Source organism: Penicillium daleae (assembly GCF_028827525.1).
Source record: "Penicillium daleae strain IBT 16125 chromosome Unknown utg000002l_segment0_segment0, whole genome shotgun sequence".
Classification (NCBI taxonomy): Eukaryota; Fungi; Ascomycota; class Eurotiomycetes; order Eurotiales; family Aspergillaceae; genus Penicillium; species Penicillium daleae.
In genome coordinates, this window is record NW_026623150.1 from 2,280,388 (window position 1) to 2,295,145 (window position 14,758).

The window sequence follows — 14,758 nt, forward strand, 5'->3', positions numbered from 1 at the left end:
GACCGCAACCATGTTGGAGGGCGTTGTCGCCAACCTGCTCAATCGCTTCCTGGGCATCTACGTCAAGAACTTCGATGCGAAACAGCTCAACATTGGAATCTGGTCGGGCGATGTCAAATTGCGCAACCTCGAGCTGCGCCGGGAGGCACTCGATCAGCTGCGCTTGCCCTTGAACGTGGTCGAGGGCCACCTGGGTGAACTCACATTATCGATTCCATGGTCCAATTTGAGAGGCAAACCTGTCAAGGTCGATATTGAAGATGTCTTTTTGCTTGCGGCGCCAAAGGAGGATGCGGATTACGACCCGGAGGAGGAAGACAAACGTGCGCATGCGCTGAAGATGGATAAGATCGAAAGCGCCGAGCTTCTTCGTGAGCGCAATGCAGAAGGAATGAGCCAGGAGGAGCAGCGCCGGAACCAGAGCTTCACGCAAAGCATGATAACAGCCGTGGTGGATAACCTGCAGATTTCGATCAAAAATGTTCATTTCCGCTACGAGGACTCGATTGCTTCGCCCGGTCACCCATTCGCCGTGGGATTGACATTGAAAGAGCTCAGCGCGGTCAGCACAGACTCCGAATGGAACCCGACGTTTATCCAGTCTACCTCCGACACGACACACAAGCTAGCCGTTCTGGGGGCCCTCTCCGTATATTGGAACACTGATGCGACGCTTCTCGGCACTGGGCGAGGTTCTGATATCGGTGCCGAAGCCCAAGGTATCACTCACGATGACCTGATGGCCAAGCTACGGGATGCCATCGACAATGGTGACGGCAACCAGTATATGCTTCGCCCCGTGAGTGGTCGTGCAGGATTGGAAATGGACAAGTCGGGCAAACATGACCGCCCGGCTATGAAAGCTCGATTGTTGTTCGATGAGCTCGGCTTTGTTTTGGACGACAAACAGTACCGCGACGCCCTGATGCTGGTCGACTTGTTCCACTATTTCATTCGCCATCAAGAATACAAGCGTTTCCAACCTAAATGCCCAGTGAAAGAGGACCCACGCGCATGGATGAAATTCGCCGGAGATGCCGTCCTTAGCAAGATCCATGACCGAAATCGACGATGGACTTGGGACTATATCAAAGAGCGCAGAGATGATCGAATTGCGTACATCAACTTGTTCAAGAAAATGAAGAGAGAAGAAGTACTCACATCGGAGGAAACGAAGGAGCTGAACAGGATTGAGTATAAACTCAGCTACGAGGATATCCGTTTCTGGCGATCTCTCGCGCGCAACCAGTTACGTAAAGAAAATGTCGGTGTCAAGAAACCCGCTCAGCAACAATCATGGTCAGAATGGATCTGGGGGAGCAAGCCAGCCGAGTCCGAGGAGACCGCCATGACCGAAGAGCAGCGGCAGGAACTCTACAATGCGATTGACTGGGATGAGAAGAAAGCTCTTACCGAGAGTGTCGACGTTCCTCGCGAATGGGTCAAGCTTCAAGTCAACTGGAGTTTGCGGGCGGGTAGCTTTACGCTGAAGCAAGACCCCCATGGCGCAGCAAACGAGGTCATGAAAGTCGTGTTCGATAACTTCCGAGCGAAGGCCCTGCAACGTTCGGATTCATATCTATTGGACCTCGATCTCGGTGGATTGAAGATGTATGACGGAACCACACCCGGGACTCTTTATCCCAAGATTGTGAAGGTCAAGGACTCCCTACCCGAGCTTCCCAAGGACCAAAAGCCTAGCTCGGACGATGATGAACTTGCCTCAGAAGCCAGTGCAGATGGTCTGGTCGATGAAGATAGCCTGTTCCATTTGCAGCTGGAGAAGAATCCGCTGGACAGCGATGCGGACACCGCTGTCAAGGTCAAGCTCAAGAGTATCGAGGTCATCTACAACCCCCGATTCATCGTGGGAATTGCGAAATTCTTCGAGCCCCCGGAACGGCACATGGAGTCGATTGGCGCACTGTTGGACACCGCAGGAGCCACCGTGGAAGGCCTGCGACAGCAAACCCGAGCAGGCTTGGAGTTTGCTCTGCAGGAGCACAAGAAGGTCGACGCGCAGTTCGACGTGCGTGCTCCTTTGATTATTGTTCCTGAAAGCATCACTCAGGAGAGCTCTCTTTGTCTGATTATCGATGCTGGTCATGCTAGCGTCAACAGCGAGCTGGTCGACCGACAGGCTATGAAGGATCTACAAACCAAGCAAAAGCGACAGTACGAGGAAGAGGACTACAAGCAGCTTGAACATTTATTGTACGATCGCTTCCTCATCAAGCTGGACTCTACACAAGTTCTTATTGGACCTGGTGTGGATGCGACAAAGGCGCAACTCATCTCCGGCGTTGAGTCGAAGAACTTCCATATAATCGACCGGATTAATGTGGATTTTGTGCTGGAAATGTGCATTGTTCCCAAGGTGACGCAGCTCACTCGGACGCGCATTTCAGGAAACTTGCCAGAACTGCATGCATCCATGTCAGACACGAAGTACAAGGGCCTCATGAAGCTAATAGATATTGCCATCCCGCATTTTGATGAAGGGAAGGAGATGCATGAAGATGTCGCAAAGGCCAAGGCTGCTACTGAGCAGGCTGCGATTGTGACAAGAGCCAGATCAGCGTCCTTCCAACCCCCTGCCCGACGGGACCTCCCTGTTGTCGACGACGACGAAGACGCAGATGCAGGATCTGAAGACGAACACTCCAAGAAAAATGTGGAATCAGCCATCAATATCCATCGTCGAGACTTTGAGTTCAAGTTTCATGTTGGCCGCCTTCGTGGTTCGCTATTCCGAGCTGACTCCCAAGATCCGCAAAAGGACAAATTGCTGGTGGAGCTGGTTGCCGAAGGCTTTGGACTGGATTTCTACATGCGCCCTTATGACATGGTGGCAGAGGTCATCTTGAAGTCCCTGAGTGTGGATGACTATATCGAAGAAAACCCTGTACCTGAGTTTAAGCGGATCATCTCGTCCAAAGGTTTCAATGCGGACGAGAACAATGATCTTTTCCATCTGAAAATGGTTCGAGTTAAGCCCGAGTCTCCTGAACTCGACTCGACCTACGAGGGCATTGCGATGAATCTCGACATATCTGTCTCAACCATTAATCTCGTCGTGACCAGAAAGACACTGCTCACTCTTCTTGATTTCATTCTCCTCACATTCACCAACCCGCAGCAGCCGAACGAGGGGAACGAACAGCTAGATAAGGCCTTGCCGGAGTCAGCCGATGCAGATCAGCAGCCTCAGCAAGTTGGCAAGCTTCGTATCAAGTCCAACCTGAAGAGTATCGCTTTAATCCTTAACAATGACGGCGTCAGGTTGGCAACTCTCAGTCTCAACACTGCCGACGTTGGTATTTTCCTCGTGGGCAGCGCCATGACCATTCAATCCCGAATCGGCAGCTTGACCCTGGTCGACGATGTTAACTTGGGTGCTTCGGAAGAATCAGATGTCCGGCGTCTCCTGACGATTGAAGGTGACGATTTCGCGGACTTCAAGTACGAGACTTTTGATCCCGACAGTGACACACACCCTGGCTATGACTCGGAGGTCTACCTACGATCTGGTTCTATCAAGATCAATTTCCTAGAGGAGCCTTACCGGAAAATAATTAACTTCCTGGTCAAGTTTGGCAAGATGCAAGCGATTTTCAATGCAGCTCGCCAGGCAGCCGCCAACCAGGCCAACCAACTCCAGGAGAATCAATCTCGTATGCGTTTCGATATTGTGGTTAAGACTCCTATCGTGGTGTTCCCCCGAGTGATGGCAGAGGATCGATCCAGGGACAACATCACTGCTTATCTTGGAGAGATCTATGTCAAGAATGAGTTCGTTCTGTTGGATGACTCTAAGGATAGCCCGGCGGTTAATGTGATCTCCACTGGAGTACGCAATATCCGTCTCACATCCAAATTCAACTTCGATGATGGTGTGGCCGAGGAGCTTGAAATGATCCAGAAGGTCAATCTCGACTTTAGCATCTGCCATCTGGAGCACCAGGCCAATAATCCACGCCCTGATATGGAGATCGAGGGTTCCTTGTCTCCCATTAACCTTCGCATCTCGCAGAGCCAGCTGAAGTTCTTGTTGGCTCTGTCCAAGTCTATCCCTGGGGCATTTGCCACTGATGCCGACCAGCAAGAGCTCGAAGCCATGGAGTCCTTGCCATCCTCTGTGACTGAACCTACAAGAGAAGCAACTTCGAAAGCTACTCAATCGCAGACGGATCAAGACAAATCAGATGCCGATGACAATACGGGAAAAGAAACTTGGGTGCGTCTTGACATGATTTTCAAGGTGGACAGTGTTGGCTTGGAGCTCATTCTAGCCAACGATGACCAACCCGTTGGCAGCTTGGAGGATTCCAGCCTTTCGAAGTTCTCGCTCAACGACACCAGAGTCAAACTCCGCATGCTGACTGACGGTTCACTCGAGTCAGAGCTTCTGATCCACTCGTTCTCGATCCGTGATAGCCGTCAGCAAGACAAGAACAAGTTCCGTAACATCATGTCCTTGATCAACAACGATGTCCAACAGCAATTCATGGCTAGTCTGTCCATGTCCCCTGGACCGGACAAGCATCTCATTGCGAACTTGTCGATTGATAGCCCGCGGATAATGTTCGCTCTCGACTATTTGTCTGCTCTGCAATCGTTTAGTAATTCTGCATTCGCCTCGGAAGCACCCGCCGAAATTGTGGCAGAGGAAACCGAATCTCCCGAAGGATCGGACTTGGACTCGGATGCCGCTACTTCTACGGATAAAGCAATCACCGAAGCCTCCACCGGAGATGCACAAGCTGGAACAACCACTGTTTCATTCCGGGTTAATTTGGTGGATGCCCAGGTTATCATGGTTGCGAACCCTGCTATTACTCACTCTGAGGCTATTGTGCTTGGTACCAAGGAGATTCTCATTTCTCACCAGAATGTCTCCACTTTGCAGATCCAGAAAGTAGGCATGTTCTTGTGCCGCATGGACAAGTTCGAGACGAGTCGTCTCCGCATTCTGGATGACTTCACAGTTGAAATGTGGGTTGACAGCCGACCTCAAGACAAGGGTTCTGCCTTGACCTCGATCGAGGTTCATGTTGAGCCTTTGGTTCTTCGCTTGTCTCTGCGTGATATCCTCATGGCTATCCAGATTGTCAACAAGGCCTCTGAAATGAGAGCACAGAATTCCCAGCAGCTTGAAGGTGGAGAGGCAAAGAAGATCACGGATGGAAAAACAAGGGCTCGGTCCGCCAGCAAGACATCATCAATTGCCAACAGAACGCGCCGCCGCATGAGTCAGACTATAAATACGCTCGATAAAAGTGATGCCCCTCAGAGCTCGGCCGTCCTTAAACGTGAGGAGTTGTCCGCGAAGATTGATGGCGTTAGAGTCATTCTCATTGGTGACCTGCACGACCTGCCATTACTCGACTGGAGCGTGAAGAAGTTCAACGTTGATGTGCGCGATTGGTCATCCACACTGAATGTCGATACCAGCTTCGATACCTTCCTCAACGTCTACAACTTCTCCAAGTCAGCATGGGAGCCCTTGATCGAGCCTTGGCAGCTGGGCTTCCATATGGCCAAGGAAACGAACCCTGATGTCTTCTCAATTGATGCCTATTCCCACAAGACGATGGAGCTCACGCTGACGTCGGCTACGATTGCGCTTGCGTCTAAGTCGTTCCAGTTCCTCAATACGGACGAAGACGTCCTCTCCAAACCGAGAGGGGCCGACGCTCCATATAGAATTCGTAACCACACTGGATTCGACTTAAGAGTGTGGGCTGATGTCAGCGCGGGGGAGGAAGGCCCTGCGGCTAAGCTCAGCGATGGAGAGGAGTATCCATGGCGATTCGAGGATTCTACTGCAGTTCGTGAGACCCTCACTCCTGAGGGCCATGGCGGTATCGTCGGTGTCAAACTGGAGGGAAGCGGGTTTGATAGTATCAACCGTATCCCTGTCGTGCGAGAAGGCGAGGTCATATACAGTCTCAAGCCGAAGCGCGACAATGTGCTTCATCGACTCCTTGTGGAGGTCAAGCTTGGTGATGACAATGTCAAGTATATCACTTTCCGCTCACCTATGCTCATCGAGAATAACACCCAGATTCCAGTAGAACTGGGTGTGTTCAGCCCGGACGACGGTCACCTTTTGAAGATCGAGAAGATCCTGCCTGGTGATGCTCGGCCTGCGCCGGTTGGATCGGCGTATGTGCACTCGGTCGTCATCAGACCCGATCAAGGATTTGGCTACGACTGGTCGAACGAGCAGCTCTTCTGGAAAGATCTCATGAAAAGACCCACGCGAACGATCAAGTGTGTCAGCGAAAGTGGCCAACAATCTCCTCCGTTCTATTTCCAGGTGAATTCCACCTTCGACAGTAAGGACTCGTTGACCAGCTTATACCCGTACATGCGGGTCCGAATCTTTGCTCCAGTGGAGATCCAAAATCTCCTGCCTTTCGACTTCAAGTACCGCATCTATGACAAGAACACCAAGAAGGACTGGACAAACTTCCTCAGAAAGGGAGGTGTGAGTCCCGTCCACGTTGTGGAGCTGTCTCACCTACTCTTGCTTAGCATCGATCTGGAAGATACCGTTTTCCGGCAGAGCGAATTTGCAATCATTAATGGCAATGCCCAAGATTACCGGAGAGAGCACACTCTGTCCCTCAAGGACGATCGAGGCCTTCAGTTGAAATTGAAGCTCCATTACTTCAACATTCCCGACAGCGGTGGGGCTTTCAAGGTCTCCGTGTATAGCCCATACCTCATTCTGAACAAGACTGGACTTCCTATGGATATCCAGAGCAAGGCCTTCCTCCAGTCTGCTCGCACTGCCGCTGGCCAAGGCCTCAGAGTTGATCCGAGAGACGGTGGTCGCGCTCTGCCTTACATGTACTCCTACAACAACGATGACCAGAAGAATCGGTCTATTTTGAAGGTTGGAGATTCCGCCTGGAGCAAGCCGGAGAGTTTCGAGGCCATCGGTAGCACCTTTGAGGTCGTTTTCCCTGACCGGCAGGGCCGATCTGAGTTCCACTCTGGTGTTTCCGTCGCCGAGGGTGAGGGTAAATACAAAATGACCAAGGTGGTAACGATTACCCCTAGATTCATCTTGAAAAGCAAGCTCAATGAGGATTTGTTGGTTCGCGAACCAGGCTCATCCAATGTGCTTCAGATCGGCAGTGGAGAGCTAGTGCCGCTACAATTCCTTCGACAAGTTGCGGAGAAGCAGTTGTGTCTCTGCTTCCCTGGTGTGAACAATCAATGGTCTTCTCCTTTTAACATTGCAGATGTCGGCACTGTCCACGTCAAATTGGCGAAAGCGAATCAGCGCCAGAAACTGATCAAAATTGACATTATTCTCGAGAATGCTACCATCTTCCTGCATTTCAGCTTCGAAAGTCGCAACTGGCCATATTCGATGCGCAACGAGAGTGATATGGAATTCATTTTTTACCAAGCCAACCCTAATGTGGAAGATGACGAAGATGATCGTTCGAGTGGCTGGCGCCCCATTCGCTATCGTCTGCCAGCGCGGAGTATCATGCCTTATGCATGGGATCATCCAGCAACCAGAAACAAGTCTCTTGTTCTGACCTGCAATGGCAAAACCCGGCATATTAGGATCGCCGAGATCGGCAACTTGATTCCCATGCGGATCCCCCCTACAAGACCCGGCGAATACCAGAAAATCATCGATATCAACATTGTTGCCGATGGCCCTACCCAGACACTTGTGTTGTCCAACTTCAAGCCCTCCAAGAGTATCTATAAACAGCAGAAGGGTCAATCCTCCCAGAACAGCGTGACTGCTGGCTTTGAAGTCAAAGAAATGAACTCCGACGTGAACTTCAAGGCCCAGCTTCGTCTTGGTGGTATTGGTATCTCTCTCATCAACCAGAATTTGAAGGAGCTTCTCTACATGACCTTCCGTGAGATCGAGATCAAGTACCGGGAATCGAGGATCTACCAGACCCTCAATACTTCCATCAAGTGGATCCAGATCGACAATCAGTTGTACGGCGGTATTTTCCCCATGCTGCTGTATCCTAGTGTGGTTCCCAAAACTGGAAAGGAGATGGAGGCGCATCCGATTTTCCATGCAATGGTCACCCGTGTCAAGGATGACTCTTACGGTGTCCTCTACATCAAGTATGCAACCATTCTCTTGCAACAAATGACGCTTGAACTGGATGAGGACTTTATCTTTGCTTTGTTGGAATTTGCTAAGGTGCCTGGTGCGTTATGGTCTGAACCTCAAGAGGGCCAGTTGTGCGATGAAGATTTCAATATTCCGGAGCCGCAACAGGGCGAGGCCGGCCAGGATGTCTACTTTGAACTTCTTCATTTGCAGCCCATGCAGCTGGACATTTCCTTCATGCGAACTGAGCGAATCAACGTGGAAGACACTATGCAATCGTCAAATCCTCTGATGTTTGTTGTCAACGTCATGACCATGTCAATGGGCAATGTCAATGATGCACCTATCCGGTTGAACGCTTTGATGCTGGAGAATGCTCGTGTCTCCATGGGAAGACTCGTCAGCAATATTCGAGCACACTACACCCAGGAGTTCCTACGACAAGTTCATATCATTCTTGGATCCGCCGACATCATTGGTAACCCTGTTGGTCTATTCAACAACATCAGCTCTGGTTTCGCAGATATCTTCTACGAGCCGTATCAGGGTATGGTCTTGACCGACCGGCCTCAAGAACTAGGCTACGGTATTGCGAAGGGAGCCACGAGCTTCGTCAAGAAATCTGTTTTCGGATTTTCGGACAGCATGGCGAAGTTTACTGGTAGTATGTCCAAGGGTCTTGCTGCCGCCACTCTGGACAAAGAATTCCAGGACCAGCGACGGATGTCCAAGTCACGCAACCGCCCAAAGCACGCCCTGTATGGCATCACAGCGGGTGGTAATGCGTTTGCGACCAGCTTGGCCAGCGGAATCGGCGGCTTGGCTCGCCACCCCCTGCAAGGCGCGGAGAAGGAAGGCGTGGCAGGATTCTTCAAGGGCGTTGGAAAGGGTGTTTTAGGATTGGCAACCAAGCCCGCACTCGGCGCCTTTGATCTTGCCGCCAACCTTGCGGAGGGTGTCCGGAATACAACCACAGTCTTCGATGCCGAGGGCTTGGACCGCGTCCGATTGACCCGTTTCATCGGGACTGATGGTATTGTCCGGCCATACTCACAGCGGGAAGCCCTCGGTCAGTTCTGGCTCAAGACTACCGACGATGGCAAGTACTTCAACGAAGACTACATTGCGCATTTGGAGCTACCTGGAAGAGACATGCTAGTCTTGTTGACATATGCACGTATCATGCTTGTGCGCATCAAGAAGCTCTACACAGAGTGGGATATCCGTCTCACGGAAATCCAAACCATTTCCAAAGAACGCACTGGTATGAGTATCACACTCAAGGGTGGTGCGAATGGACCTTTCATCCCTGTTCAGGACGAGAGCTCCCGGAACTGGCTGTATAGACAGATCGCTATTGGTAAGTGCTGGTCAATTGTTCTGTGTGGTTGAAATTACAGTACTGACATTCTTTCTCTTTAGCGGTCAATTCCTTCAACGAGAAGTACAATCGAGGGTAGACGTCTTACCAGACCTTTGTAACGATGTCATGAAAATGGAGCCGCATTTGCGAGGGGACGAACAAAATGATGAGGGCAAATGAATGGAAATGGGTCTCAGCCTCCGTGTCTTATTCTTTTATACTTTCTTTATTCTTTTATGAAAGGAATGCCATTGAGTTGGCTCCTTTTGGTTTCTCGTACATACGTTTTGCTACGCATATTGTGATTGGGTTGTTTGAAGCCTTTTCTTTTCTATTCCATACACAGCGAAGATTAATTGATCATTTTTACTCTTTCTCTAACCAATATGTATGCTATCCCTATAATATTGCCATCTACAATCGTGAGCGGATCGCTGTTGGCTACCACTCTACCGATGACCATCCCTCATCGCCCCTGCTACGGCGCGAAGCCATGGAGTGTCACGTAATTTGAAGTCGACAGCCTTACTTTCTAAATGATGATGCTCTTGCAACGGAACCCTGTAACACGAGGACGACTCAATCGACTGTGAGTAGAGCCAGGCCTCAATCGGGATTGGCGCCCAAAACCTCTTTTAAATCGACATTTATATTCGACACCTATTCGTACATCGCTAGATTCAAAATTTCGGGATGGTTATCTTTCACGGAACTGCTTTATCCGGTCCAAATGCACTTTCGACGTTCTTGATGTTATGCAGAAACATGGAAGGGAAGCAATGGCGCCCAAACTGAGCCTCTGTTGACTGTCATGCAAAAGAAAGGGGGTCAGTCAGCATCTCCTTAGCTTATATATCTGATGAACCGCATATACGGACATACCTGCTTCCCACCCTGATTCTCTGCGGTCCTGAACCCGAGCCACCGCCTGTACAGATCCTCTGCCAACTGTGTCGTAAACATGTAGGAAAGTCGATACGTAATGTGGTCGTACAAATGATCCAAGTTCCAAAGACTGTCTGGCCCACCATTGATGTTTTCAGGGGATCCGCGATTGTAGATTCGCGCAAGCTCTTGTGGTGTCCACTTGCCATCTGCATAGATCGGGTGTGGAACGTGGACAGCCTTCAGTCCATGGAATAAGGACCATGAAACACCCGTCATTTCGGATGCGAGGCCTAATCCGCGCGTTGCCTGGTCCTTGTGGATAAGGTTGAGCAGGCGCCGTGAGTACCTGCCCATCGTAATTACTGCAGAACGACGTGGCGTTTCACGGCTCTGTCTGAAATTCCAAATCTTGTTTGGATACGTCCATGTGGTATCCTTGGGGTTGAATATGGGAAGGAAAGTAATGAAGTCTGCCTCTTCTCCAACGCCCCAGTTGAAATTGTCGTTCTCTGGAGAAGGATTGGGTGGCTCTGGGCCCATGGGTCTGATTCCCGACCCCGTAACTGGCCCCCAGATTGTCTGGGCGGAGATATCTTGGAGACTGTGGCTGGTCATCTCTTTGAACTTTTCCCAAGTACCGTGTGCGCCGGGGGTGTAGAAGTAAGCGTTGCGCTCCCATAAGTATTTGCGCGGCTGTTGTTTCGCGAAGGAGATGGATTTATCTAAGAATTGATAGATATTGCCCGTGTGTCGCCCGTCCATCTCGAGTTGCCAATAGTAATCAAACTGTGGGTAAAGCTGGGAGAAAATCTGTAGCGGTTTGTGATGTTGTAGAACGGGGCTTCAAGAATTGTTATTTATACTTGTATAAGCCCACCGGTGCTGTTTTTAGCGGATCTGGTGACTTACGTATGCTCTTCAATTTTAGGATACCACGCCTCCAACAACTTGTTATTGAAGAACACAGCGATGTTTCGAAACTCCGGGGGTATCGACTCCCGTAAATCTCTCATGGGTTTGGCATCCGAGAAGATCGGTAGTTTATCGTCCTTAACGTGAACCATGAGGAAGACCTCATACTCCCCTCCAGAGTGCAAGGAAAGCTCCATGATAATCGCTCGAAGGTACTCCCGGTGATTCGGTGTCCACAGCATACTGTCCCACGATCGAATGAGGACAGCTGATCGAGGATGATACTGCTTCGTCCCGGTTTCAGAGGGGTCCGGTTCAGGAATCTCTCGAGGGGGCTCTCTTAACTCAAAGGAGAGTGGACGCTGATAAGACCGATTCATCGAATTATGCAGACTGTAGCGATCCGCATTCCTCTCGTAGCAAAGAGATTGAAGATCTCTCCAGTCCACTTCATCCCATTTCACTCGTGGAGGCCGAGTGAAACCAGGAACATCCTCTAGGCTGTCATCGTCGAATCCGTAGGCCCCAAAGCGAGAGTAGCGATCTGTGCAAACATCTCCGTCTAGACCCATTACTTCGTGTGAACCAAATCGAGACTCGGGAAACGCGGTTTGCTTTCCTTTGTACACAAGTACCATGTCTTCTAAGCGAGTTCGATCCAAATCACGACCTCTCGGCCCTAGGCATGGCTGAAAGCTACCGCGATATGTCTTATTCCATTCTCTGCTGTTATAAGCAGGGTACGGGTCGTAGATGACGGGGCTCGGATGTGCATCTCCATGAGGCTGGGAGTTGGTTAGGGTCAGGGTGCCACCCAAGTAGAAGTTTTCGTCTCTGAACGAAAGTAAAGTCAGTGCGATTCAAATCACGTCTCGGGATTTAATCCCCGATGTTAATGACCTCTGATCATGCACCAGGCCCATTCAGCCCATTCCATCGGTTCCCTCATCCTGCCCTGAACCCTCAACAAGAGAATAAGAGCCCCCCGGCTCCCGATATTGACCCGGTCGAAGGACTCCTTCGCTATGACGTGGCTCCATCTTGGGAAAAGAGAGAACTCGTGCCCGAAAAGACGTGAAAGGGTTCCAATGACGATAAACAAGCCAATAACAAACACAAGCCTGCGCACCCACATGGAAGGACGAGACTTGAGTGACACACTGGTCTGAAACCTGACAAGACCCTTGCCTCCTTTCATCGTCCAAAGCCGATGCATTGTGAGCAAGTCTGCAGCGCTTCGCCAAAGGGCATGTGTATATTCTGGTTTCGCGATGCTATGGGTGTGGCGCTCGGATAGTTTGTATGAGATATCTGAAGAAGGGTGTCGTAGAGGAGGTCGAAGCAGAGGCCCGGCCAGTTACAGTGATCAGTGATAAGGCTAGTGCTTACCTCAACCCTTTTTGTACAGAGTAACTAGTTACTTGCAGTCTCGAGACGTTTGTCCTACACTAAATGGGCAAAGGCGCAGTCCATGCAACGTCGTCAATACACGTTCCAGACTCCATCTCCGATGATGAATAGGGGAAGGATGAGAGTAAAATTACCACCATATCAGATATCCGTGCCTTCGCGCACCCAAAGAACTTCCCGCTTTGGGTGCGCCCGCATTCCTGACCTTTCCGGTTTCCTGACCTTTTAGTATAGAAATCGTCAAATTTACCACCCAACTAGCTAATTATCAATAAAAAAAAGCTCTCCTGCCTGCCTAGCCGCTTCCTCGTTTGCAATTGCCCGCTGAATAGTTTGTAGCCATACACCTTCTTGAACTGCCCGGCTAGCTTCCTTTCCTCCTTGGCTAAATCCTCCTCCTTCCTGGTCTTAATAGATCGATTCGTATCGCGTGTAGTCAATATACCGGCTTGGCCAAGCGGTTTTAGCTGTCGCTTAGTGTATTTTCGACGTACTGGAGTTTACGCGGCCCTCATACGCTGAATTATATCCCGCGTCATCGAAAGCTCCTCCACTATCTCCCGCTAGTACGCTATCAACCTTAATAGATTTCGGAGGGCTATTTTCAACACTAGAAGACAAGAGATTAGGTAGTGGCGATAGTATATACGATCCCTATAAGCGTAGATCTAGTATATATAGATCAGGGATTTCTAGTTAATTATTCAGATCTGTCACAATCTAACTACCATCAACAGGATAGATCCCACGCTCTCTAAAGGAATCCCGGATAATTCGCTACAAGAAGGCCTTCTTGCGAATTAGACTAATAATCGCTAGGAAATCCGATTTCCTATACAGCTAGCCGCCCTAGAAAGCTAGCTTATTATTTATTAACCGAAATTATTACTTATAATTCAAAAAGGGCTTTCCGTTAAGCGGCTAGTAAAGATATATTAAATACGGTAGAAATACGAATAGGATAATATAATTATCCTCGCAGGTTTAAAGAAATTCGAGTATAAGATACGCCATATAGCCGTCGAATATAAGAACGCGCTTTTCGCCCCGATTTACACGATAAGCGGTTAATTAGATGAAATAGCCTAGCTAGGCTAGGGCTAAGTTATCAGAAATCCAGCTATTAGGAGAGATAGCCGTCATCGTGTCTAGTAAGAGATTTTCGCTACTGTAGAACTAGGCCTCTATAAGATTTTAGCTAGTTCCTTTAAATATAAAGAGAGGATCTATTTGCTAGCCGTCCGCAGTAATACACTCTAGTATAGTGATATTTTCGCCTCTCTCTATTTCTAGCAGGTCAGGGCAAGATAATTTAGCCCCAATAACGTTTCGCGATCGCCCTTAACTAGGTTAAAACCCGCATTTATCGAAGTTATATACTAGCCGAGCAGGAACGTTATATAGAACACATTCTAGTAGGTCGTACCAGTACTAAAGAAGCCCTATATCCTCCGCTTAGATTCGCGTTAGTTCCTTAGTCTTTTACTTCACAGGGCCTAGGCTAAGGTTTTTTAGTAGACGCTTTATAAAGGCGTACGGCCAATTTTTACCAACCTACTGTACCTATCCGGCTAGCCCGATCGCGTTAGTACGCGATTTACCCATACCCCTACTACCGCAGGGGTAGGTAGAAGGTTCCAGTTATGCATCTAGACTATCCAGTTAATCAAGGCTTTCTCCTAATATAGCTCCAGGATATTTTTCAGCGATTTAGTAGGTGTAGCAGGCGATTTAGCCATTTCGACGCGTCCTGTCAGGGTCTTGCGATCCACGCCGAATTCACGGGCAATCTTAGTAAAATTCGGCTTCTTTTAGGATAAGACCACTTTGCAGGCCTCGGCTATATGAGATTCATCAAAATTGATAGATTTAGGCATGGTTGGTGGTTGAATTGGCTAGTAGAAGACTACTGGTAGAAAAATGGTCAAGAAACCAGAAAGGTCAGGAATACGGGCGCACCCAAAGCGGGAAGCGGTTTGGGCGGGCAGTAGGCACGGATACCACCTTGTGTGAGACAAGGCTTGCGGATCTCTCGCTTTGCGGAAGGATTTCTCCTATTTCCTACGAACTACGGTGGC

General features: G+C 49.6%; 2 protein-coding genes across 2 annotated transcripts; one reads left to right on the top strand and one right to left on the bottom strand.

Moving 5' to 3' along the window:
* Positions 1–10: 10 nt before the first annotated feature.
* N7458_001826 (membrane morphogenesis protein VPS13) lies at positions 11–9,567 on the top strand (the record flags this gene model as incomplete). Its single annotated transcript, XM_056905209.1, has 2 exons — positions 11–9,467; positions 9,530–9,567. The coding sequence occupies 2 exons, from the start codon at positions 11–13 to the stop codon at positions 9,565–9,567; spliced, it is 9,495 nt and encodes a 3,164-aa protein (XP_056769316.1).
* A 607-nt stretch (positions 9,568–10,174) lies between these two features.
* N7458_001827 (DUF3405 domain-containing protein) lies at positions 10,175–12,486 on the bottom strand (the record flags this gene model as incomplete). Its single annotated transcript, XM_056905210.1, has 4 exons — positions 10,175–10,276; positions 10,353–11,199; positions 11,268–12,102; positions 12,171–12,486. 4 exons carry the CDS (start codon positions 12,484–12,486, stop codon positions 10,175–10,177), a joined length of 2,100 nt encoding a protein of 699 aa, XP_056769317.1.
* Positions 12,487–14,758: the final 2,272 nt, after the last annotated feature.